This window comes from Rana temporaria, chromosome 13 (genome assembly GCF_905171775.1).
Source record: "Rana temporaria chromosome 13, aRanTem1.1, whole genome shotgun sequence".
Classification (NCBI taxonomy): domain Eukaryota; kingdom Metazoa; phylum Chordata; class Amphibia; order Anura; family Ranidae; genus Rana; species Rana temporaria.
Window position 1 is genome coordinate 116,440,937 of NC_053501.1, and position 24,757 is coordinate 116,465,693.

Genomic DNA, 24,757 nt, shown 5'->3' on the forward strand with positions numbered 1-24,757 from the left:
GAAAAGGCAGGCAAGCTCCTAGCATACCTTGTGCATAGTGAGAACAGGCCCCCAGTTGTCATTACCCTTCATGGCCCAGAGGGAAGACAGATTACAGACCCAAGTAGTGTAACCTCTAAATTCAGGGACTTTTTTGCAGATCTATATAAAACGACAGTGACTGACCCGACGGACTTGCAGACTGCTTTCCTTCGCAGCATCACCTTTCCCCAATTGACGAAGGATCAGGTAGACTCACTTGAGGCACCCCCTACCACGAAATAAATAGATACTGCAATTGCCAGTTTCGCTAGATCCAAATCCCCGGGGTCTGACGGTCTCCCTGTGGAATTTTACTCTAAATTTAGTGCACTACTAACTCCCAAACTGCTTGCACTATTTAATCACCTATTTGAAACCTTTACACTGCCCCCTCTATGCGGGAAGCGACTATAGTCCTTATCCCCAAACCTGGAAAGGACTCGAGCTACTTCTAGTCCTACCGCCCCATTTCTCTACTACAAATTGATATAAAAATACTGGCCAAGGTGCTGTCCCTTAGACTAAACCGTCATTCTGTCCCTCATACACGCAGATCAAGCAGGCTTCATGCCGGGCCGTAACACTTCCTTTAATCTATGCAAACTGTACATAAACTTGCAAGCTACATATACTGAAGTTGGGTCACGGGTGGTGGTGACACTAGATACGGCAAAGGCGTTTGATTTGGTGGAGTGGGGGTATATCTGGAGCTGCTTGGAGGGATATGGCTTTGGACCACGATTCGTCAAGTGGGTCCAACTGCTGTATCAGGCACCCACGGCCAGGGTAATGGCCAATGGCTGGCCGTCTCGAATGTTTGACCTCAGCAGAGGCACGAGACAGGGCTGCCCTCTTTCACCACTACTATACGCCTTGGCTGCGGAACCCTTAGCCATGTCCATTCGAGCTAACCCGGAGATCAGGGGACTGAGTTGTGGCACTCTGACTGAAAACATCAGCATGTATGCGGATGACACACTACTATACCTGGCAAACTCTGGCCCCTCTCTACACACGGCCCTCCAGACAATCGAACAGTTTGGGACTTTTTCCGGGCTAAAAATCAACTGGGGTAAGTCCCAGATTCTTCCTCTTGACAGCTTCCCACTGACTCAATTTCAGGACAGTTTGCCATTACAACGAGTAAGTACCATCAAATATTTAGGGATCTGCATATCCCGAGCACCGACGGATTATATACATTTAAATCTAGACCCCCTAGTTTTCCATGTTAAATCCAAACTACGGACCTGGGCCTGTCTGCCACTGGGGGTTTGGGGCAGGGTGAACGTCCATTAAAATGGTCCTCGTGTTCTCTGGCACTCCCCGGTGTACTTACCCCTGAAACCTTTTAAATCCTTTGAGGCCCTTCTCTAACCTTTTGTATGGGGAAACAACAGACATAAAATTGGCTTGGCAGGTGCTTAAAAACCCCACAGACCTGGGAGGCACCGCCCTCCCTGATTTTAATCTCTACTATATCACCTCACAATTATCCCAACTGTACCATATCGACAAGACGGACAAGGAGCCATTTCTCCAGCTGCTTTGCCCGAGAAGGACTTGACGCACTGAGGACCCAATCTACGCGCTGGCTATGGGCTCTAGTGTTGTGGGACTGGGGGACGACAGACAGACCCTGCTGTATCATTACAGACGCATATGGGACTTGGCTTCTACTAAGCTAGGGATACCAATCTACAATGATTATACTCCGTTATGGCACAATAAAACTGTCAGAATTTCTGCACCTACTTGATGCAGACCGCTGGTCTAATCATGGTATTCTCTACTTGCACCAACTGTTCGCCGACGGAACCCTCAAACCTTTCACCACGCTTAGCGAAGAATTTTCACTCCCCAGACACATGCTCTTTCAATTCTTGCAGGTAAGACACGCGGTCCCGGCTCAGTTTTTGGAGTCCACCCAGCAGTCTGCCCCTAATCCACTTATAGCTATATTTAAAAGTACTGACCCCCGCAAATTAATGTTGGCCTTCTACGGTATGCCGATTGCCCCCGTTTCAACCAAATTGGCGTATAAACTCAAACCTCACTGGGGGAGAGTGTTGGGCCCCCTGAAGGATGAGGAATGGGAAGAGGCTTTGGAATCCTGCAAGGCTGTCTCACCCAAGCTCTCCGACAGATTGACTCAAATCTATATTGTCCATCAGGCATATCTCACCCCCCTCCGGGTTGCCAGATATAGAAGCACCCAATCTACACTCTGTCAGATGTGTGGGAGGGAGGTGGGTACGTTCTTTCATTTAATCTGGTCATGTCCCAAAGTGCAGGGTCTGTGGGCACAAGCTGTAACATTTCTGCACGATCACATGGGCTCTCCGTTCACGCTGGACCCGAAACGGTGCCTACTTGGGGTGCTTCCGGATACTATAGACAAATATACGAAGACATTTCTGCATGAGACCTTGTTCTCGGTGCGGAAGGTTATTGCTCGGAACTGAATGCGACCCGTACCCCCTAGGCTTGTGGAGTGGAAGGTGGAGGTCAATAATAATCTCCCATACAAAAAGATTATGTACATTAAAGGGGTTGTAAAAGAAAAAAAATGTTTTCATAATAAGCATCCTTTACCTGCAGACATTCCTCTTTTCACTTCCTCATTGTTCGTTTTTGCTCTGAAGTTGCTCTATTTCTACTCTGTTCTGTTCACTTCCTGCTAGTCTGCTTTTACTGACCACTGTGAAGGGAGGCTTTACTGCGATGGTCAGTGACGTGCTCACCCCCTCCTGGGAACTACATCTGTGCGGCAGGACGCTCTCTAAGTGTTAGAGACCTCAAGGAGGTGTGAATTACTGGGCGTGCCGCAATTCATACTGGGAAATGTAGTTCTTACATGAACGAATGATGCAAACCAGGAAGTGAATGAGAGAACAGAAACTAGAATGCCGGAGGTAATATAGATGAAGGAATTTGATAGGTATTTACTAGTTTTTAACAGAATCATTACACTATTCTGTCTGTCTACCTTGCAGACATTAATTTTAGGCCAAAAAATGTTTTCCTTTACAACTCCTTTAACAGGGAATGCCGACCAAATATGATAACATTTGGGACCATTGGCTGCAGGACTCTGATAATTGTACGTAAGGCGCCACGGGTCTATGTTGCCAGATGGGTGGCCTACACCCGGCTGGGCGCACTGTTGCAGGTCTGGAGGACCTGCATGGTCAGCACCAGATACTGCTCTTTTTGTTTCTTCTGTTCATTACACAAATATTTGTTTGTTTGTTGATCATGACACCGGTTTTGAACTGTTGGTATTCTGAATGCTTTACACCAGGGGTCCTCAAACTACGGCCCGCGGGCCACATGCGGCCCGCGGGGGACTTTAAACCGGCCCGCCCGTCCCTGACAGGCAATGCCGGCCGGTTACACAGCAATCCCGCTGTGTCACGGAGATCTCCGTGAAACACAGCGTTAACAGTTCCGGCGCGCTGTGTTAAATGTCCCGCCCTCCTCCTCCTAGAAGACTAGCTCGTGTGATAGAGCCAGCGTGCTGTCTGTCACACAAGCTAGTCTAGGAGGAGGAGGGCGGGACATTTAACACAGCGCGCCGGAACAGTGGGGGAGCATCGTGACAGCCAGACTGACACAGCACAAAACAGTAAGGAGGCTGTGAGGTGCTTACAATGGGGGGGGGGGCTGGCTTATTTTTAATAATGATGATGATGATGGGGGGGGGGTAGTGACTTGCGATTGTGAGGGGAGCTAAAGTTTATTTTTAATGATAATGATGATGATGATTGGGGGGGAGGGGGGGTGACTTGCGATTGTGAGGGGAGCTAAAGTTTTTTTTTTAATGATGATAATGATGATGATGGGGGGAGGGGGGGTGACTTGCGATTGTGAGGGGAGCTAAAGTTTATTTTTAATGATAATGATGATGATGATTGGGGGGGGGGGGGGGGTGACTTGCGATTGTGAGGGGAGCTAAAGTTTTTTTTTAATGATGATAATGATGATGATGGGGGGAGGGGGGGTGACTTGCGATTGTGAGGGGAGCTAAAGTTTATTTTTAATGATGATGATGGGGGGGGGGGGGGGTGACTTGCGATTGTGAGGGGAGCTAAAGTTTATTTTTAATGATAATGATGATGATGATTGGGGGGGAGGGGGGGTGACTTGCGATTGTGAGGGGAGCTAAAGTTTTTTTTTAATGATGATAATGATGATGATGGGGGGAGGGGGGGTGACTTGCGATTGTGAGGGGAGCTAAAGTTTATTTTTAATGATGATGATGGGGGGAGGGGGGGTGACTTGCGATTGTGAGGGGAGCTAAAGTTTATTTTTAATGATGATAATGATGATGATGGGGGGAGGGGGGGTGACTTGCGATTGTGAGGGGAGCTAAAGTTTATTTTTAATGATGATAATGATGATGATGGGGGGAGGGGGGGTGACTTGCGATTGTGAGGGGAGCTAAAGTTTATTTTTAATGATGATGATGGGGGGGGGGGGGGGGTGACTTGCGATTGTGAGGGGAGCTAAAGTTTATTTTTAATGATGATGATGGGGGGAGGGGGGGTGACTTGCGATTGTGAGGGGAGCTAAAGTTTATTTTTAATGATGATGGGGGGGGGGTGGCTATATTGTGAGGGGAGCTAAAGATTATTTTAATAACAATGATGATGATGGTGGGGGGTGGCTGGCTTGCGATTGTGAGGGGAGCCAAAGATTATTTTAATAATGATGGGGGTGGGGGGGCTGGCTTGCGATGGTGAGGGGAGCTGATGGGTTTTTAATGATGATGATGATGATGGTGGGGGCCTGGCTTACGATGGTGAGGGGAGCGGATGATTTTTTTAATGATGATGGTGGGGGCTGGCTTGCGATGGTGAGGGGAGCTGATGGGTTTTTAATGATGATGATGATGATGATGATGGTGGGGGCCTGGCTTACGATGGTGAGGGGAGCGGATGATTTTTTTAATGATGATGAAGGGGGGGGGGCCTGGCTTACGATAATGATGGTGGGGGGGGGGGGGGTTTAAACCAGGGGTCCTCAAACTACGGCCCGCGTGATTTTTTAATGATGATGATGGCGGAGCTGATGATTTTGTAATGATGATGATGGCGGCGCTAATGATTTTGTAATGATGATGATGGCGGAGCTGATGATTTTGTAATGATGATGATGGCGGAGCTGATGATTTTGTAATGATGATGATGGCGGAGCTGATGATTTTGTAATGATGATGATGGCGGAGCTGATGATTTTGTAATGATGATGATGGCGGCGCTAATGATTTTGTAATGATGATGATGGCGGAGCTGATGATTTTGTAATGATGATGATGGTGGAGCTGATGATTTTGTAATGATGATGATGGTGGAGCTGATGATTTTGTAATAATGATGATGGTGGAGCTGATGATTTTGTAATGATGATGGCGGAGCTGATGATTTTGTAATGATGATGGCGGAGCTGATGATTTTGTAATGATGATGATGATAGTGGAGCTGATGATTTTGTAATGATGATGATGATGGCGGAGCTGATGATTTTGTAATAATGATGATGGTGGAGCTGATGATTTTGTAATGATGATGGCGGAGCTGATGATTTTGTAATGATGATGGCGGAGCTGATGATTTTGTAATGATGATGATGGCGGAGCTGATGATTTTGTAATGATGATGATGGCGGAGCTGATGATTTTGTAATGATGATGATGGCGGAGCTGATGATTTTGTAATGATGATGGCGGAGCTGATGATTTTGTAATGATGATGATGGTGGAGCTGATGATTTTGTAATGATGATGATGATGGTGGAGCTGATGATTTTGTAATGATGATGATGATGGTGGAGCTGATGATTTTGTAATGATGATGGCGGAGCTGATGATTTTGTAATGATGATGATGGTGGAGCTGATGATTTTGTAATGATGATGATGATGGTGGAGCTGATGATTTTGTAATGATGATGATGATGATGATGATGATGATGATGATGATGATGATGATGATGATGATGATGATGATGGAGCTGATGATTTTGTAATGATGATGATTTTTTGATGATGATGATGATGATGATGATGATGATGATGATGTAATGATGATTGGGGGGCTTGCATTGTTCTTGATCGGCTTGCAATTAATGATTGTGGGGGGGGTTGCAATGAGGGGCTTACAATGATGATGGCAAGGGGGGCTTGCAATGAGGGGGTGATGATGGTGAGGTGGTGGGGCTTGCAATGATCATGATCGGTTTGCAATTAATGATTGTGAGGGGGGGCTTATAATGATGAAGGGGGAGGGTTGCAATGATCATGAGTGGCTTGTAATGGTGAGGGGGGAGGGCTTGAAATGATGGCTTGAAATGACAGTGGGGGGGAGCTTTCAATGATGGTGAGGCGGGCACTGATTGGGCTGCGCTAGCAAGCATTGATGGTCAAAGAAAGTTAGTGCTGGTATATTTGTTTTGTAGCGGTGTGTGTGTGTGTGTGTATATGTGTATGTATGTATATGTGTATATATATATATATATATATATATATATATATATATATATATATATAATGTGTATTTTACTAATAGCAATTTGGAATCCCTAGGAAAGAATGATGTCGAGAAAAAGAAAAGTTGACTCGGAGTGTAGGATATTCAAAGAACAGTGGACTTCTGATTACTTTTTCATGCAGTACAAGGAAAGAGCTGTGTGTCTGATATGCCAGAATGCAGTGTCTGTGTTCAAAGAATACAATTTGCGTCGACACTATCAAACTCAACATAAAGATAAATATGATTGTTTGGTCGGAGACGTGAGAAAAGATAAAATATTAAAACTGAAAAATACATTGACAACTCAGCAAAATACTTTTGTGAAGCAGAAGCAGCTAAATATTTCATCCATGCGAGCAAGTTTTCAAGTTGCCAAGCTAATAGCGTGCACTGGCAGACCATTCGTGGAGGGAGAATTTGTTAAAGAATGCCTTCTTTCTGTTGCCAAAGAGATGTGTCCAGAGAAGGCCGATTTATTTAGTACAGTGAGTCTTTCAGGACCTACAATTACACGAAGGATTGAAGAAATGGGAGACAATTTGCATCTGCATTTGCAAAACTCTGCAAAAAATCTTTCCTATTTTTCATTGGCACTCGACGAAAGCAATGATGTTCGTGATTCTGCACAACTTCTAATTTTTATTCGTGGGACGAATGACTATTTCGAAGTCACAGAAGAGCTTGCTGCACTGCAAAGCATCAAAGGAACAACTACAGGAGAGGATATCTTTGAAAAGGTTTACCAAACTGTGAATGGTTTGGAGCTGGACTGGGCTAAACTAGCCAGTGTGACAACTGATGGTGCTCCTAGCATGGTGGGGTCTAAGAAAGGAGTAATTGCTCGCATTAATCAAGAGATGGACAAACGCAACCATTCTCATCCAATAGCCATACACTGCCTCATCCACCAACAAGCGCTGTGTAGTAAATCACTGAAGTGGGACTCTGTTATGAAAATTGTGGTATCTTGTGTTAACTTCATTAGAGCTCATGCACTAAACCACAGACAATTTCAGGAATTTCTGTCTGAGCTAAATGTTGCCTATGGAGATGTTCTGTACCACACAGAAGTCCGTTGGCTGAGTCGAGGGAGAGTTTTGAAACGTTTCTATGACTTACTTCCACAGATTACAGCTTTTCTGCTTTCAAAAAACAAAGAAGTACCAGAGCTCAATGATGCAGAATGGAAATGGCACCTTGCCTTTCTGACAGATGTAACGGAGCTACTCAACAGTTTCAATGTGCAACTTCAAGGAAAGGGGAAGCTCATATGTGATATGCAATCACATGTGAAAGCATTTGAAGTTAAATTAGGCCTCCTCATCAAACAAGTGAAGGAGGAAAACTTCTGCCATCTCCCCACAACTCAAAACCTGTTAGCGGAAAAACCAATGGTTGCATTCCCAAACAAAACATGTGTGGATTCACTGGAAAAGTTGCAAAAGGAGTTCCAATGTAGATTTAAAGATCTTCATCTCCATGAACAGGACATACAGCTTTTCCGTAACCCATTTTCTATTGACATTGAAAATGTGGCTACAATTTACCAAATGGAATTGGCTGAACTGCAGACTTGTGACTCTCTGAAAGACGCATTCAAGTCAAGCAGCCTTCCTAATTTCTATGCATCTCTCCCCTCTGAGACATATCCTAATCTCAGGAACCATGCACTTAAAATGGCAACTATCTTTGGCAGCACTTATGTCTGTGAACAGACTTTTTCCAGAATGAAACATTTGAAATCTCCAACCAGATCTAGACTAACTGACGCACACTTGCATCACTTGTTACGACTAGCAGTGACAAATATGGAACCGGACATTGACCATCTCATTAGCCAAAAGAAGGCCCATAGTTCCCATTGAAATACTGTTAAGTTTGTTGGTTTAACTTTACTTGTCATTCATTTTAAATATTGTATTTGTTCCCATTTTGTTTTTTTCACTTCAAAATAAATTGTTCATAGTTTTTTTATAGTCCGGCCCTCTAACGGTCTGAGGGACAGTGAACCGGCCCCCTGTTTAAAAAGTTTGAGGACCCCTGCTTTACACCCTCATATTATGATTGACACTTTAGATGTATGAAATGACATGTATGCACTCTGTTACAATAAAGTTGATTGGAAAGGGGAAGAAAAGGGGGAAAAAAGAAAAAAAATTAGAAAAAGAAAAAACTCCACTACTGAATCCAGCTATACTAAGTGTTACATTTTCTATGCTAGAATTCATGTACAAATGCTAGTATGATTGTACGACTGTTACGGTACTTTTGATTATGTGTTTGGGGGAGGGGGGATTATGGTGTGGGGGTTGTTTTTCAGGGGTTGGGCTTGGCCCCTTAGTTCCAGTGAAGGGAACTCTTAAGGCGTCAGCATACCAAGACATTTTGGACAATTTCATGCTCCCAACTTTGTGGGAACGGCCCTTCCTGTTCTCAACATGACTAAACACCAGTGCACAAAGCAAGCTTTATAAAGACATGGATGAGCAATTTTGGGGTGGAGGAACTTGACTAGCTTGCACAGAGTCCTGACCTCAACCCGATGGAACACCTTTGGGATGAATTAGAGTGGAGACTTTAAGCCAGGCCTTCTCATCCAACATCGGTGCCTGACCTCACAAATGCTCTTCTGGAAGGATGGTCAAACATTCCCATAGACACCCTCCTAAACCTTGTGGACGGCCTTCCCAGAAGAGTTGAAGCTGGTATAGCTGCAAAGGGCGGGGCCAACTACGAAAGAGAGACTGGGAGAGAGAGAGAGAGAGAGAGAGAGACTGGGAGAGTGGGAGAGAGAGAGAGAGAGAGACTGGGAGAGAGAGAGAGACTGGGAGAGAGAGAGAGACTGGGAGAGAGAGAGAGACTGGGAGAGAGAGAGAGACTGGGAAAGAGATAGAGGGGGAGAGAGGAAGAGGGAGAGAGTGACAGAGACTGGGAGAGAGAGAATGGGACTGTGAGAGAGAGATTGGGGGACAGGGATTTTAATGATGCTTAAAGTGAAAAAAAATTGAAAAATTCATTTAAATATCGTACATGCTGGGTGTCTATAGTATGCCTGTGAAGTGGTGTGTGTTTCCTGTGTTTAGAACTGTGCCTGCACAAAATTATATTACTATAAGAAAAAAGTAATTTAAAACTGCTTGCGGATTTAAAGCGGTTCTCCACCCTAAAGTGAAGTCGCGCTGATCGGCACCCTCCCCCCTCCGGTGTCACATTTGACACCTTTCAGGGGGGTGCAGATACCTGTCTAAAGACAGGTATTTGCACCCACTTCCGGCCCGGCATTCACGGGCAAAAGACGGGCATTGCGTCACATCCCGTCACCCCCCCGTTGTGTGCTGGAAACACTCGGCTCCCAGCACACAGCGGGAGCCAATCGGCGGGCGCAGCGCGACTCGCGCATGCGCCATAGGGAACCGGGCAGTGAAGCCGGAGCGCTTCACTTCCTGGTTCCCTCAGCGTGGATGGAGGGGGGAGCAGCAGGGTGACGAGCGATCGCTCGTCCTCTGCTGCGGACGCCGCTGGACTCCAGGACAGGTAAGTGTCCTAATATTAAAAGTCAGCAGCTGCAGTATTTGTAGCTGCTGGCTTTTAATATTTTTTTTGGGCGGAACATCCGCTTTAATGTAATGTCTGGTCCCTGCAATATGGATGAAAATCATTGAGAAAAATAGTATGGGTCCCCCCCCCCTCCCCCCCAGGTCATTACCAGCCCCTTTGGCCCTATATACTTTGAACAGCAGTATACAGGCGGTGCAAACAAGACAGATACTGTGGGTTTGTTCTTAAGTAGAATCTGTTTGTAATTTTGAACTGGTACTTTTTTTAAAGTGTAACTCCAGCCATAAAATCTATTTTTAAGCTTTTCTGAAAACAGAGAAGGGTTATCACCCCTGTAACATTTGTTTTGCTGTCTGTGCGCATCTGTTCAGAAGATTTCACCTCACTTTCTGTCCCAATGACAAATGATTTTTGAAAATGTTGTGTTTTTTAGTGAAACAAGGATTGGTGATAAAGCATCAGTGGACAGGAGACACTTCTTACAGAAGAGACTCTCCCTTCCTAGGGGTAGATTTCCTCTCACTTCCTGTTGTCTCCTTCCGTTTGCAAGTAGGAGTCGTTTGTAAGTTGGATGTTTGAAAGTAGGGGCCTGCCGTATATACTCTGCATAAATTTGGGCCCTAGGTGTTGGTGTTGCCACAACACTGTAAGCCCTCACAGTTAGTCTTGGTGGGCGCTGGAACGCCCTGCTGTGTGAACTATTGTATCAAGAATTGTAATTGCATGCCATTGTTGAACAGTGGTAGAACAATTGGGCCTTTGTTGGTGCTGGTGCCACAAACATTGTAAGTCCTCACAGTTACTCTTGGTGGGCACAGGAATGGGCCCTGCTGTGAAATATTAGATCAATAATTGTAATCACATGCCCCTGTTGAACAGGGGCAGAAAAATTGGTCCTTAGGCACTGGTGCCACAACACTGAAAGCCCTCACAGTTACTCTTGGTGGGCGCAGTGAGAATACTTTCTGGTCAGCCACTGCCTGTGGTATTAATATGACAACAACAGCAATTGTATTCACGTAGCTTTAGGTGCACACTGTGCAGAGGACACAGTACACCAAGTGAGAATACTTGCTGATCCCTGTGTTAGGCTGAGAGGACTGTTTACCATATGCCAATCTGTACATCTCGCTACAAGCCTGTTATAGAGTGGTGCACTGTCGCACCTGCAGTATGCGAGTACCCCGAAAAGGGATGTCTCTTTTTATCTAAATAAATATTGTTAAAACGTTAATTGCACCATCCGGCTTTTTTCTTATATGATCTGGAGCTGCCTGCCAATGAACCAGGAACCCAGGATTATCCATTAGAACCCAGGTGTGGTTCATAAGCGTTCACAAACCAAGCTTAGTTGCAAGGTCGCACGCTCCAAGGTGAGCGTCCATTACCATAGGGGAGCACCTGTGTGACTACACTTTGGCATGACTTTTGGATCACTCACTGGACCGTGTGTTGCTGTATGAACTGTATTATACATCACCCTTGGATTTCTGCTATTGATTACATGCACTAAAGCACTGTGGGATTTTTTATTCATTTTTTATCCACACTGAAGCACTTTAAAATACTTTTTATATGGACTTGTGTGTCATTTTTAAGGATTGGACTGTTTAACACTATTATTTATTATGCATGTCTATGCACTTATGTACCTTAATGTGATGCAATTTTTTGAATCGTGCGATTTCTTTTTTTTACATTATTTATATATATTTACTTGTACTTTTTGTTTGCACATATCTACATCACTTACCGGACACATATCCCCCTTGCTTTGTATAGTGGTGTGTGCACTATCATTTCATTAGCGCTGCGTTTTGTTCATTTTCAGTTAAAGCACACTGCTCTCTTCTCTCACAGAATGGCTGAAATAGTTAATAATTTACATGTATTTCCTGCATTGTGGACATTTTGGGAGGGTCTCCTGAGGTTCTCTTTAACCACTTAAAGACCGCCTAACGCCGATATACGTCGGCAGAATGGCACGGCTGGGCACAATCGTGTACCTGTACGTGATTGTTAAAAGCCCAGCCGGGGGTCGCGGTCATTGCTGTGAAAATGACAATGGTCCCAAAAATCTATCAAAATTGTCCCATGTGTCCGCCATAATGTCGCAGTCACGAAAAAAATCACTGATCGCCGCCATTAGTAGTAAAAAAAAAATAAAAAATAATAAAAATGCAATAAAACTATCCCCTTTTTTGTAAACGCTATAAATTTTGCGCAAACCAATCGATAAACGCTTATTGCGATTTTGTTTTTTACGAAAAATAGTTAGAATATGTATCGGCCTAAACTGAGGAAAACAAGTTTTTTTTATATATTTTTGGGGGATATCTATTATAGCAACAAGTAAAAAATTATTGCATTTTTTTTTTAAATTGTCGTTTTTATTTTTGTTTATAGCACAAAAAATAAAAACAGCAGAGGTGATCAAATACCACCAAAAGAAAGCTCTATTTGTGGGGAAAAAAAGGACGCCAATTTTGTTTGGGAGCCACGTCGCATGACCGCGCAATTGTCAGTTTAAGTGACGCCGTGCCGAATCGCAAAAAAGGGGCCTGGTCCTTTACCTGCATTTTGGTCCGGGTCTTAAGTGGTTAAAAAAGTTTCTAACCTCAACTGCTGTTAAACTCATTATGTAAAAGCTGTTAAATGGATGTTTTTCACTGTCACTTTATCAGCTGTCAGCTTCCAGTGTTCAGAAGAGGTTTTTAAACGCCCTGTGTACATGAGGCCTAAGAGGCAGGAAAAAAACCCTCTTCGGATTCGCATTTCTGATTGGAGCTTTCTGGCAGAAAAAATGCAAAACTCTCCTAAACTTTGTATAATAAACTCTCTATATGAAAGTTTTTTTTTCTGCCAAGGGAAATTAATTTTTTTTAAGCCCAGTGTGTATGGAGCCTAAATATGGAATTTGATGACATTCTCATATTTCTATATTATTTATGTGGTTTAGATATAAAAAAACTGTCCCAGAATATTATTGTCTCAGTCAGTCCTGTTATACTCACACTAATTCCTCTATCCGGCTTGTTGTCAGAGCTTCCATCAGATCCCTGAAATGAGGACCCTCCAGATTGTTCCCACCTAGGTTGAGTGTCCTCAGTATCCGGTTATTTCTTATTACAGATGCCAGGTGGGGGCAGGAACTGTCTGTCAGGTGATTACGGGACAATCTGTAGATGAAGAGAAGAATGTTACCAGAAGAAAATGAATTTCTCCCCCAGGAATGAATGGAACTATTCTCTACATGTGTGTAAAGGCAGGTGTCCCAATACTTTTGGTAATAAAGTGTAACAGTCCAGGATTAGATATTTAGGCTCCATGCACACTAGCTTAAAAAATGTTGCTTCTACAGGAGTTTTGTGTTCTGCCTGTATTAGCAGCTCCATGTTCTATATGTCCATACACATTGGGACGTTAAGAGGCATATTTTGAGTTTAACAATTATAGGCAGAAAAAAACCCTTCTGGTTCGTGTTTCTGATTAAAGCTTGGAGGCAGAAAAAAAGTAAAACTCCTAAACTCGTCTAAACTTTGTACAAAAAATGCTCTATATGAGAATTTTTTACTCTTGAGAGAACAGACTTTTTTAAGCCCAGTGTGCATGGAGCCTAAAGATGGAATTTGATGACATTCTCATATTTCTATATTATTTATGTGGTTTAGATATAAAACTGTATCAGAATATTATTGTCTCAGTCAGTCCTGTTACACTCACGCTAATTCCTCTATCCGGCTTGTTGTCAGAGCTTCCATCAGATCCCTGAAATGAGGACCCCCCAGATTGTTAGTAGACAGGTTTAGTCTCCTCAGTGTCTGGTTATTTCTTATTCCAGATGCCAGGTGGGGGCAGGAACTGTCTGTCAGGTGACAATAGGACAATCTGTAGAAGAAGAGAAGAATGTTACCAGAAGAAAATGAATTTCTCCCCCAGGAATGAATGGAACTATTCTCTACATGACTGCATGACTAGCAGGATGCGTTCCAACTACCCGGCAGAAGTGAACGGCTCCTGTCAGTTTGTGTGTCAAGCCTCTCTTCTATGCATTTCATGCTCTGCGTGTGTCATCGCGTTTCTGATTGGAGCTTTCAGTTTTTTTAAGCCCATTGTGCATGGAGCCTAAAGATGGAATATTTTTTCGTTTAGATCATTTTATTAAATTTTAAGTTTAAATATTTTTATTGGAAGAAAAAGATTACGTATATAACAGAGGTAATAGTGCATAACAGTGTAAGTAGCCAAAATTCCCAGTATCAGAAGCAATGCAGGTATAACAATAAATGCATATGGGAAACTTCAGAACATAGAATAGTAATTAGCTAACTCAAGAGGTAAGGTCAGGACTGTCTGGGTACCCTACAGGCAGGTAAAATCTCAAGGACCCTCTATCTCTCCAAGCGGGGTTGGCCCCCAAACCTGTCTCACTAAAACGAGAATATTAACAAATTGAAACATACAAATCTCCCTGTGGGTGTCTGCCGGTCTACTCGAGGGGCTCCACTCATGCCATTGGGAACCAGTGGATATGCGCTGTGCCCCCCAGGAGCCTGCATCCCACCCCTAACCCACGCTGGCCATTGGCCCCCCGGTAAAGGCTCAAACGGAGCCCACCAGAACCATGATCGGCGCTAGGGAGGCATACTATCAACTGTGCAATATAACAGGAGACCAAACCCAGACAGTCTATCTTACAACTACTACTAAACCCCCTTCAGGGGAGGCGATAGGTCTTGCCTAACGTGAAGGGAAAATGGGACCAGGGTGTCCCTGAAAGGAAAGAGGAAAAATGTGGGAGAGGAGAAAAGAGATGTGAGGAGATATGTTCAAGAAGGGATAGGAGTGTTCGAGATTCCAGGCGGAACTCCAGAAAGGAGAGATATATTGCAGGACGTAGCCCAAAGTTCCCACCTGGCATTAAATCTCTCAATTTGGTCAGTCAACTGTGCTACTATTTGTTCTTGAACCATTATCCAAGAGACTTTTCTCCTGAACCCTTGGAAGGAAACCGTGGTTTTATTCCAGGCCTTGGCTATTGTTATTTTGGCTCCTAATAAAATGAAAAAAAAAAAGTGCCTGGGAGTGTTTAGTTAGGTCAGGGATAAAATGATTTAGTAGTGCTATGCTGGGGTTAGGAGTCACCGTCACCTTTGTCAAGAAGCTAATGGTACAGAAGACTTTCTACCAGAAGGATCTAATGCGAGGACAGGACCACCATATGTGGAGCATAGAGCCCTCCAGCTCACATCCCCTAAAACATAGTGGCGAGGTCCCTGGATTGATCCTTGCCAGCCTGGAAGGAACAAAAATACCACCTAATCAATACTTTTAGACTTGCTTTAATGAGGGAAATGTTGAGAATACCTTTTGTAAGCTCGATTTGATGAGTGGAACCAGTCCGCGGTGGTCCACGTGCTGCACGTGTCCTCCCAGGCCCAAGCATTGGTTGGCTTATCTAAATTAGTCGCTAGAGCTGTACATATCAATGAAATACCTCCCCTCTGATCCGCTGTGTTTGAGCACAAATGTTCATAGTGGGTTATTGTGGGGGGTACTGTTTTGTTGGTCCAGATGGAGTGTAGGAAATGAGAGATTTGGCAGAATCGAAATAGTTCCCAATCGAGCATTTCTAGTTTCTTCCTGCAGTGTGATAAGGAAAGTGGACCCGCGGGAGAGAGGAAGTGACCAATCCGGCAGCGGCCCCATCTGTCCACCATCGAAACACCTCAATGTTCAGCCCCTGTGAGAATTCAGCATTATGAAATAAATGTGCTAGTGGCTTCAGGGAGGATATCAAGGTGCGTTGTACATAAAACTTGGAGCAAAGGGCAATGGAGTGAGGGAGAGTGGGGGACATTATAGCTGGCCTATGTTTGGGGTCGCACCAAAGAAGGTAATCATTGGTATTCAAGGGGATAGCTTGTCTTTTCATTGAGAGCCAATCAGGTTTCGGGCCCCTAGAGAAAACCATTGAAATTTGCGTAACTTGTGCTGCCTGATAGTACCCTCATAGATTTGGAAGACCCAGGCTGCCCTGTGATTTCAGGCGGAAAGGATTCCTGTGGGGCATCTATATACTTTATTACCCCAAACAACGCAAACTTTATCCGACTGGAATTTACCGAGGAATTGTTTCCTAATCAGGATTGTGAGAGAGCGAAATAAGTACAAAAGACGGTGGATTTATGGATTTATGTAACATAGGGTGGTAGTTTGCTTGAAAAAGGTTATTGATGTCTGGCGTTTGGTTTGATTCCTAGGTATGGAATTGCCGTTACTTGAAAGTTGTTTAAGCAGATCCGGAGGGACAGTTATGTTTAATGCTATTGATTTGTTCATATTAACCCGCAAGCCAGAAACCTCACTAAAAACTCGTAATATCTTATGTACCATAGGGGTGGAAGTTTGGTCCCACAAGTCACCCCCTTAATGTCAGGATTCGATCTCAGTGCTATGGCCAATGTTTTGATGGCCATCGCAAAGAGGAGGGGGAGAGTGGGCATCCCTGTCTGGTTCCCCTGCCTATGGAGAAGGAGTCAGAGTATCCGCCTATCAGGTGTTCCTGCGTAGTGGGGTTGGAATAAAGCGATTTGATTAGGTTTTGGAAATTCGGGCCAAAGCCCCATCTCCCCAGGATATCAGACAGGTATACCCAATCTACTGAATCAAAGGCCTTGTGGAGGTCTATCGAGAGTAAAAAAAACTTTTGAGGGGGTCCCCCATCCCACTGAGATTTGAGAAGTGTAATAACGTTAATGGTCCTTCTAATCTGGTCTGGGCGCAGTGTCTCCCAGGGATGAAGCCCACCTGATCATCGTGGATGTATGACGAGATGAAACTTGCCACTCTATTTGCAAGGATTTTGGTCATGATTTTATTATCGTTATTAATAAGCGAGATAGGACGATAGTTACCTACCTTGCTTGTGTCCTTGCCCGGTTTGGGTATTACTGAGATTAGGGATGAGCTTCGAGTTTTTAAAACTTTTTTTTTGCATTGATACATGTTTCCTGTATCAATGCAACATTGCCTGTTCGGCGAACAACGAACAATTAGGGGTGTTCGCGGCAAATTCGAAAAGCCGCGGAACACCCTTTTAAAGTCTATGGGAGAAATCTAAAGTGTTAATTTTAAAGGCTAATATGCAATTTATTGTCCTAAAAAGTGTTTTGGGACATGGGTCCTTTCCCAGGAAACATGTATCAATGCAAAAAAAAAGTTTTAAAAACGGCCGTTTTTTCAGGAGCAGTGAATTTAATAATGCTAAAAGTGAAACAATAAAAGTGTAATATTACTTTAAATTTCGTACCTAGGGGGGGTGTAAAGTTAGCATGTGAAATAGCGCATGTTTCCCGTACATAGAACTGTCCCTGCACAAAGTGTCATTTCTGAAAGAAAAAAAGGCATTTAAAATGGCTTTGCGGCTCTAATGAATTGTCTGCTCTGGCAATTACAGAGATGATTCATTCATAAAGAATTGTTCGTTGTTCGCCGTGTTCGCTGATCATCCGACGCTGGAGAGATCATCCATCGCAGGATAGAAGACAACGTTGGAGCGGGCCGGGCCGAGAGTGGATTCACATCGCTGGATTTTTTTTATTTTATTAATAAAGGATTTTTTCTACGGTGTCAGTGTGTTTTTTTTAAACTCTTTACACTTCCTTCGTGAAATGGTAGGGGTACAGTGAACCCCATTACCAATTCACATAGGGGGGGCAGGATCTGGGGGTCCCCTTTGTTAAAGGGATCTTCCAGATTCTGATAAGCCCCCCGCCCGCAGACCCCCACAACCACCGGGCAAGGGTTGTGGGGATGAGGCCCTTGTCCCCATCAACATGGGGACATCCTCCCCATGTTGAGGGCATGTGGCCTGGTGCAATTCAGGAGAGGGGGGGCCGCACTCTGTCCCCCCCTCTTTTCTGCGGCCGGCCAGGTTAACGTGCTCGGATAAGGGTCTGGTGTGTTTTTTTAGGGGGACTCCATGCCATTTTTTTTTTAATTTGGGGTGGAGTTCCCCTTAAAACCCACACCAGACCTGAAGGGCCTGGTATGGATATTTGCGGGGAACCCTACGTCTTCTTTTTTTTTTTTTTTTTAACGGCGGGGTTCCCCTTAATATCCATTCCAGACCTGAAGGGCCTGGTAATTTAATTTGGGGGAACCCCATACATTTTTTTTTCTTTATGAATGAATCATCTCTGTAATTGCCAGAGCCGACAATTCATTAGAACCGCAAAGCCGGTTTTAAATGCCTTTTTTTCTTTCAGAAATGACACTTTGTGCAGGGACAGTTCTATGTACGGGAAATATGCGCTATTTCACATGCTGACTGACATGGATCCCCCAATGCCACCCTAATTTTTGGGAATGCTAGAGAGTATTGTTTAGGACTCAGCTTCACAGCCAGTCTTAAACCAATCCTGCCTCTTTTGGGAGTAGACCTGAGGTGCTGTTCAGCAGCTGTCATCAGAGTCAAGTTAAGGAGAGCCCGGGCTTTTTCAAGGCTTGCTAGAGATTTGGGAGTGGGGTGGCGCTTGTGTGCTTTAGCTAATGAGCGAAAGTCCGTCGTAAGCTTTAGTGTGTCTGCCCTGTGTTCTGCCCTAAGTTTTGACAACATCTGTATGAGTTTCCCCCTAATGACCGACTTATGCGCTGCCCAGATGGTAGATGGAGATACCTCACTTGTCGCATTAATAAGAAAATATTCTTTAATGGCTTCCTCTAGTAAGGAGCATTGTATCGGATCGCTCAAAAGGGACTCCTGCAAACTCCAGCGAGGGGGAACTTTAGACCCTGAGGATCTTTGCGTGATCAGAGTAACCATGGAGTGGTCTGAAAGGGGGGAATCTACAATCTCGGACCATCTGATTAGAGGGATCGTTGAGAAGCGAGAGAAAATGTGGTCTATCCTGGCATAGGAGTTGTGAGGGGCTGAAAAGTGGGTATAGTCCTCGTTTGCGGGTTGACCTCTCTCTCCAAATGTCAATCAATCCTGCGGAATTAAGCAGTTTAGCTATTTTAGCACTCTGTTTGGAAGGGCGCTTGGGTTTTGATATTCCCCCTGAACAGATTTGTCAAGAGAGAAGTTGAAGGTGGTGTTAGAGTCTCTGCCGATTAAATACCGTCCCCTTAAGATGTGCTTGCAGTTTGTGTAGCAAGGAGTCAAAAAAGAGTCTCTGCCCCTTTTTGGGGGTATAGTAAGAAACAAAAGTGTATAGCTCCCCATCAATGTGGCCAGATACCAGAACGTAGCGTCCCTGGGGGTCAACTATAGTCTCCAGTTGAGAGAGATTAATGTGTTTAGCAAAACAGATGGCCACCCCTTTTGTTTTGTTGTCCGCTGATGCTAAAAAAATGAGGGTAACGCTGATGAAGGAATGTGGGTTTGAATGTGGACGGGAAGTGGGTCTCTTGTAGCAAGAGAATGTCTGCATGCATGGTGTGGTAGAGCTGGAAGAGTTTCCTGCGTTTGATGGGGGAGTTAAGGCCCTGAGTGTTATGAGAGATAATTTTGAGGGAGGGTGTGGAATGATGTGCATTAGTTTCATCTCCTCTGATCCATACCTATGCGAGAGATCTGTAGCTTACCTTTTCTGTGGGAGAGGTACACACAAGGAAGCCCGGAGAGCAGAAGTAGTGCTGACCTGGGACGGGAGGCCAGAGACAGCCATGAAACCTGTGAGCACTCCAATGAACGTTGGCAAGGAGAAAAAGAAAATGGGTGAAAAAGGAGAAGAAGAAAGAGAAGGGGGTAACATTATTATAAACCTGATACAAAATTCTTACAGTCGTAAAGAAATACCAACAACTCTGAACCCGGTGGGGCCCCAGACCCCCTCCCACACCTGGGGCGGGATGGACTAGCCATCTCCTACCCCTAAACCTTAGAGGTCTGGAATGCCCTTACTGCAGGGAAACTGGGTTGGAACCTAGGAGCACCAACAATGCTTCCGGTTCCTATTGAGATGCACTGGGTCCACCACGGTCCCACCACCATACAACAAACTTAACTTAAGGCGTTCAAGGAGCCTATGATGTCTATAAAACAGAGCGCCCCGATGTGAAAAATAACTTATTCAAACTACGTCACTGAGTGCCCTTCCCAGACCCTGCTGGTGCCCCATAGTCCCCGCCCAAAGGGCTGGAGAATCAGGGGGCAAGCAGACACTGTTCGGGGTGTGATCTAATATCAGTAGCTCAGAACTTGGAAGAAATCCCTGAGCAATGTATGAGTATTCCTCTGTCCAGCCTGAGTTGTTGACTATACTGGCTATGCAGAGGAATAGGTTAGAGAAAAACACGAACAAGAAACGTTACAGCCTCAATACCACTCTATCAGCCATCATGTGATATGAACTTAAGTCCCCAACGAGGGATGAATGACAAACATTAGAGGATGCCTATAACAGGCCGATTGCCAACTGTGTAGGCTCCCAGAGGAGAGAAGGGGCTAGTAATTCCCACCCTATCCCCATGTCCAAGTCAAATGCCCCAAGCCTGCAATGAAGGAAGGTTAAACATCCACTGAGTCAATGCAAGAGATGAGTCAGTGCTAACATGGGCGTTTTTTCTGAACTGTATATGGGGAAAGGTCGGTGAAAATCTGAATTTTGTGTCCATGCAAAGTGAGGTTGTCAGAGATCCTGGACTTCCTTCTCACCTCCTCCTTAACTGAATAATAGTAAGGTTTCACAATGATGTCTCAGGGGAGACCATCTGTGCATGGAGGTTGGAGGGCTCTGTGAGCTCTATCCAGCTCAAGGCGGTGCTCAGCAATATCTGGAATAAGGCCTTTTATGAGTGATTTCACGGCTGCTTGCACCTCTCTCAGATTCTGGGAGCCCCTTAATCCTAACGTTATAGCGTCTCAATCTGTTCTCGAGGTCATCGATCTTTGCAAAATCTGTTATCAGTTGATCCTGTACATCTTGCAGCCTGGCAGAGTTCTGGTTAATCCGCACCACAACTTTTTACTCTATTGTGTCCATCCTCATCACTATTTGCTGTAGGTCAGCATGGATGGATGAGGTGATCTGTGCTGCATTCAATGCTAAGCTTTTAGAGAGCATCTGTGCAAAAGCTGCCATCATAGAGGGGAAGTTAGTGGGGGTGGGAGTAGCGTCATTTGCTTCACTAACAGTCAGAAGCAGGCCTGTGTGAGGATCCATCATTGGGGTAGTGGGGATGCCACAGCCCATCCTACCCAGCAAAGATTCAGTGAAAGCAGGCGATGTGGCCAGGGGCAGAGGAGGATAGTCTGTACTTGGGGGTGGTGGAGGGATCAAGTCCTGGTCCGCGATGGAGTCCTCTGTGACTTCTGTAGTGAGAGAGCCTCATGGAGCCGCTGCCATCTTAACATAGCTGAAGGGGCCAGGAGCCGTTGACATCTGGCGTGACAGATCTCTCCTGGCTTGCAGTACTGACATCCACGGGTTTCAGGGGTTCACCTGCTCTAATAACCCGGTGAGAGGACTGGGGGAGCGCTCTGTAAGTGCCAGTGGCCATCTTGGGAGCTGCCACGCATGCGCCTCCTCATTCTCATATTTCTATATTATTTATGTGGTTTACATATAAAACTGTCCCAGAATATTATTGTCTCAGTCAGTCCTGTTATACTCACACCAATTCTTCTATCCGGCTTGTTGTCAGAGCTTCCATCAGATCCCTGAAATGAGGACCCTCCAGATTGTTCTCAGACAGGCCCAGCCTGCTCAGTGTCTGGTTATTTCTTATTCCAGATGCCAGGTGGGGGCAGGAACTGTCTGTCAGGTGATCATTGTTCAATCTGTAGAAGAAGAGAAGAATGTTACAAGAATAAAATGAATTTCTCCCCCAGGAATGAATGGAACTATTCTCTACATGAATGGAACTAATTTCTATTTATTGGAATCATTTATATGAGATCACTTTATAAAACATGATCGATCTTCTACACTATTGGAGGTTTTCTCTTTTTGTGGATCCCAATTACTAAATGTGACATGAGAAGTGGATGAGGTGGTGTGATCCATTCATTATTCCTGTATGGGGATTGGACCATACACACTCACACTGACCAATAGGCTTTCACCTCCTACCTTCTGCTAAGTCTTGGATTCAGTTGTGGGGATTCACTTTGATGGTCACAGAAGTCTCACTCATGTTGTGGAAACTTCATTGACTAAAAGTGACACCATTGTACTTTGGGATTCCCTTTAAACATCATGGTGGAGGATTTGATCTTATGGTGTGGAGAAGATTTTATTATTACCGTTCTTTATTTGGACCTTTTTTGAAAATTTGTAAGAATATTGCTGCACTAATTTTATATATGATGATTATAAATTCTCTTCATTAGTTATCAGTGAAATATTCTCCATACCATTGTTATATATACACTTATAGGGTGGTTTGTGAAGAGGAGTCTCACTTTTATTGTTATATTTTCACATTTATATTGTGTGAATGTTCTATACTAGTGCTGCAGTCTTCTATATTATACTAGATGTGATAACTCCACCAATAGTGATCAGATAGAACAATTACATTCACTACAAAAATACACTTTCATACATGTAAGGAAGGGCAGATCTCCTGCAACCTATTCACAGCTACTTCTATCTATATAACATATAATTTGCAACAAATACATAAGCATGAAGAGCAACAAAGTCATCTTATAAAAAGTACAAACATCAAGAGAGTTCATACATGTGAAAAAGTGGATTTCCTACAACCCATTCACCACTACTTTCACCTCCAATCGCCATACAGTGACTTGTGCAGTAAGACCCCTTTCACACTGCAAAGGTTTAAGTCAGGGCACTGGCTGGGCCATTCAAGAACAGTCACTGGAGTTGTTGTGAAGCCACTCCATTATTTTAGCTGTGTGCTTAGGGTCATTGTCTTGTTGGAAGTAAACCTTCAGCCCAGTCTGAGGTCCACTCTGGAGAAGGTTTTCGTCCAGGATATCCCTGTACTTGGCCACATTCATCTTTTCCTCAATTGCAATCAGTTGCCCTGTCCCTGCAGCTGAAAAACACCCCCACAGCATGATGCTGCCACCACCATGCTTTACTGTTGGGACTGTATTGGACAGGTGATGAGCAGTGCCTGGTTTTCTCCACACAGCGCTTAGAATTAGGCCAAAAAGTTCTATCTTGGTCTCATCAGACCAGAGAATCTTATTTCTCACCATCTTGGAGTCCTGCAGTTTTTTTTTTAGCAAACTCCATGCGGGCTTTCATGCGTCTTGCACTGAGGAGAGGCTTCTGTCAGGCCACTCTGCCATAAAGCCCAGACTGGTGGAGGGCTGCAGTGATGGTTGACTTTCTACAACTTTCTCCCATCTCCCGACTGCATCTCTGGAGCTCAGCCACAGTAATCTTTGGGTTCTTCTTTACCTCTCTCACCAAGGCTCTTCTCCCCGATAGCTCAGTTTGGCCGGACGGCCAGCTCTAGGAAGGGTTCTGGTCATCCCAAACGTCTTCCATTTAAGGATTGTGGAGCCCAATGTGCTCTGTACATGTGCAAGAAAAGAAAATTCATGGAGAGAAAAGAATATTCCCGGCCACGAAAATTATATAGCAACATGAAGGCTTGGTCGGCCGAACTTCGAAAATGAATGGTGGCATCAGATCACAAAAAAATGAACTTTCTGATTTTGAAAAGAACATTTTTTGAAATTCGACCGTGTATGGCCTGCTTTACAACCCTTAGCTAATTACGTGAGGTTTATTTTCCCAATACATACATTTGAAGAAAGAGCCACAGTGTCTGAATAACTTGACACATGTTTTGACAGTTTTTGACAACTAATGTTTTATGAAGCTTAAATCACAGGGTATCGTAAATTGTCTTTGACTCAAATGGAAATATTAGAAATTATTTCTAATACGCTACTGCCCTCTGGTGGTAAAAATACTTAATTATTCAAGATGGTGTCTACTTGGTTGTCCTGGTAACCTAAAAAACATAGCATTATATGACATCATCAATTACATAGCTGTGACACACACACACACATCTTGGGTATGTTAAAAAGGTGTTACACAAAGCTCAGAGCATCTCTCTCGGGGGGAATGCGAGCTGAAGGAAGAAAGAGCGAGCTCTGGAGAAAGGAGAGCTAAAGGGATCTCTCTCGGGCTGAAAGAGGAGATCTTTAAACGCAAACATGTAGGGGGTTAGAAAGAGTCTTATGGGACTCATCACCTCAAGGGAAGCTTCTCAGACAGACAGAACCTGGTAAAGTATAAATCTTTTAGTTTTACCTTTTTGGTAATTGAATTGTTTTTGCATACACATAACTAAAACCATTTAAATATATATGGCAAAGCAATTTGGAGTTATATTATTTTTAACTGCAGTATGAAATAATTACGGTATATTCCAAATATTAAAAAAGACATGCAGTTTTGTCTGTCTTTATAAAGCTAAAGCTAAGTTTGTACAATAGTTTTATTATGATAGATGTATAAAATGGATTCATCCTAAATTTAACATAAGTCTTGGTGATTTATCAAGCTGTGCATAATATGACTTTTTGTCTGTGCATGCTTAAGGCCCCGTACACACGGTCGGCTTGGTCCGATGAGAATGAACCGAAGTTAATTTTCATCGGACCAAACCGACCGTGTGTATAGGCCATCGGTCTGGTTTCCTTCG

The 24,757-nt window shown here is 44.1% G+C and overlaps 1 protein-coding gene across 5 annotated transcripts in view; it reads right to left on the reverse strand.

The window, feature by feature from the left end:
* The window catches only part of LOC120920264 (NACHT, LRR and PYD domains-containing protein 3-like), a 68,870-nt gene that overhangs the window by 20,468 nt on the left and 23,645 nt on the right, over positions 1 to 24,757 (reverse strand). For all 5 annotated transcript variants that reach the window (XM_040332242.1, XM_040332243.1, XM_040332241.1 and 2 more), the window contains exons 6-8: positions 21,735 to 21,899; positions 13,835 to 13,999; positions 13,126 to 13,290 (exon numbers count right to left, since the gene is read on the reverse strand). In XM_040332242.1, coding sequence (XP_040188176.1) covers positions 13,126 to 13,290; positions 13,835 to 13,999; positions 21,735 to 21,899 — 495 coding nt within the window. The remainder of the gene's footprint in view (positions 1 to 13,125; positions 13,291 to 13,834; positions 14,000 to 21,734; positions 21,900 to 24,757) is intronic.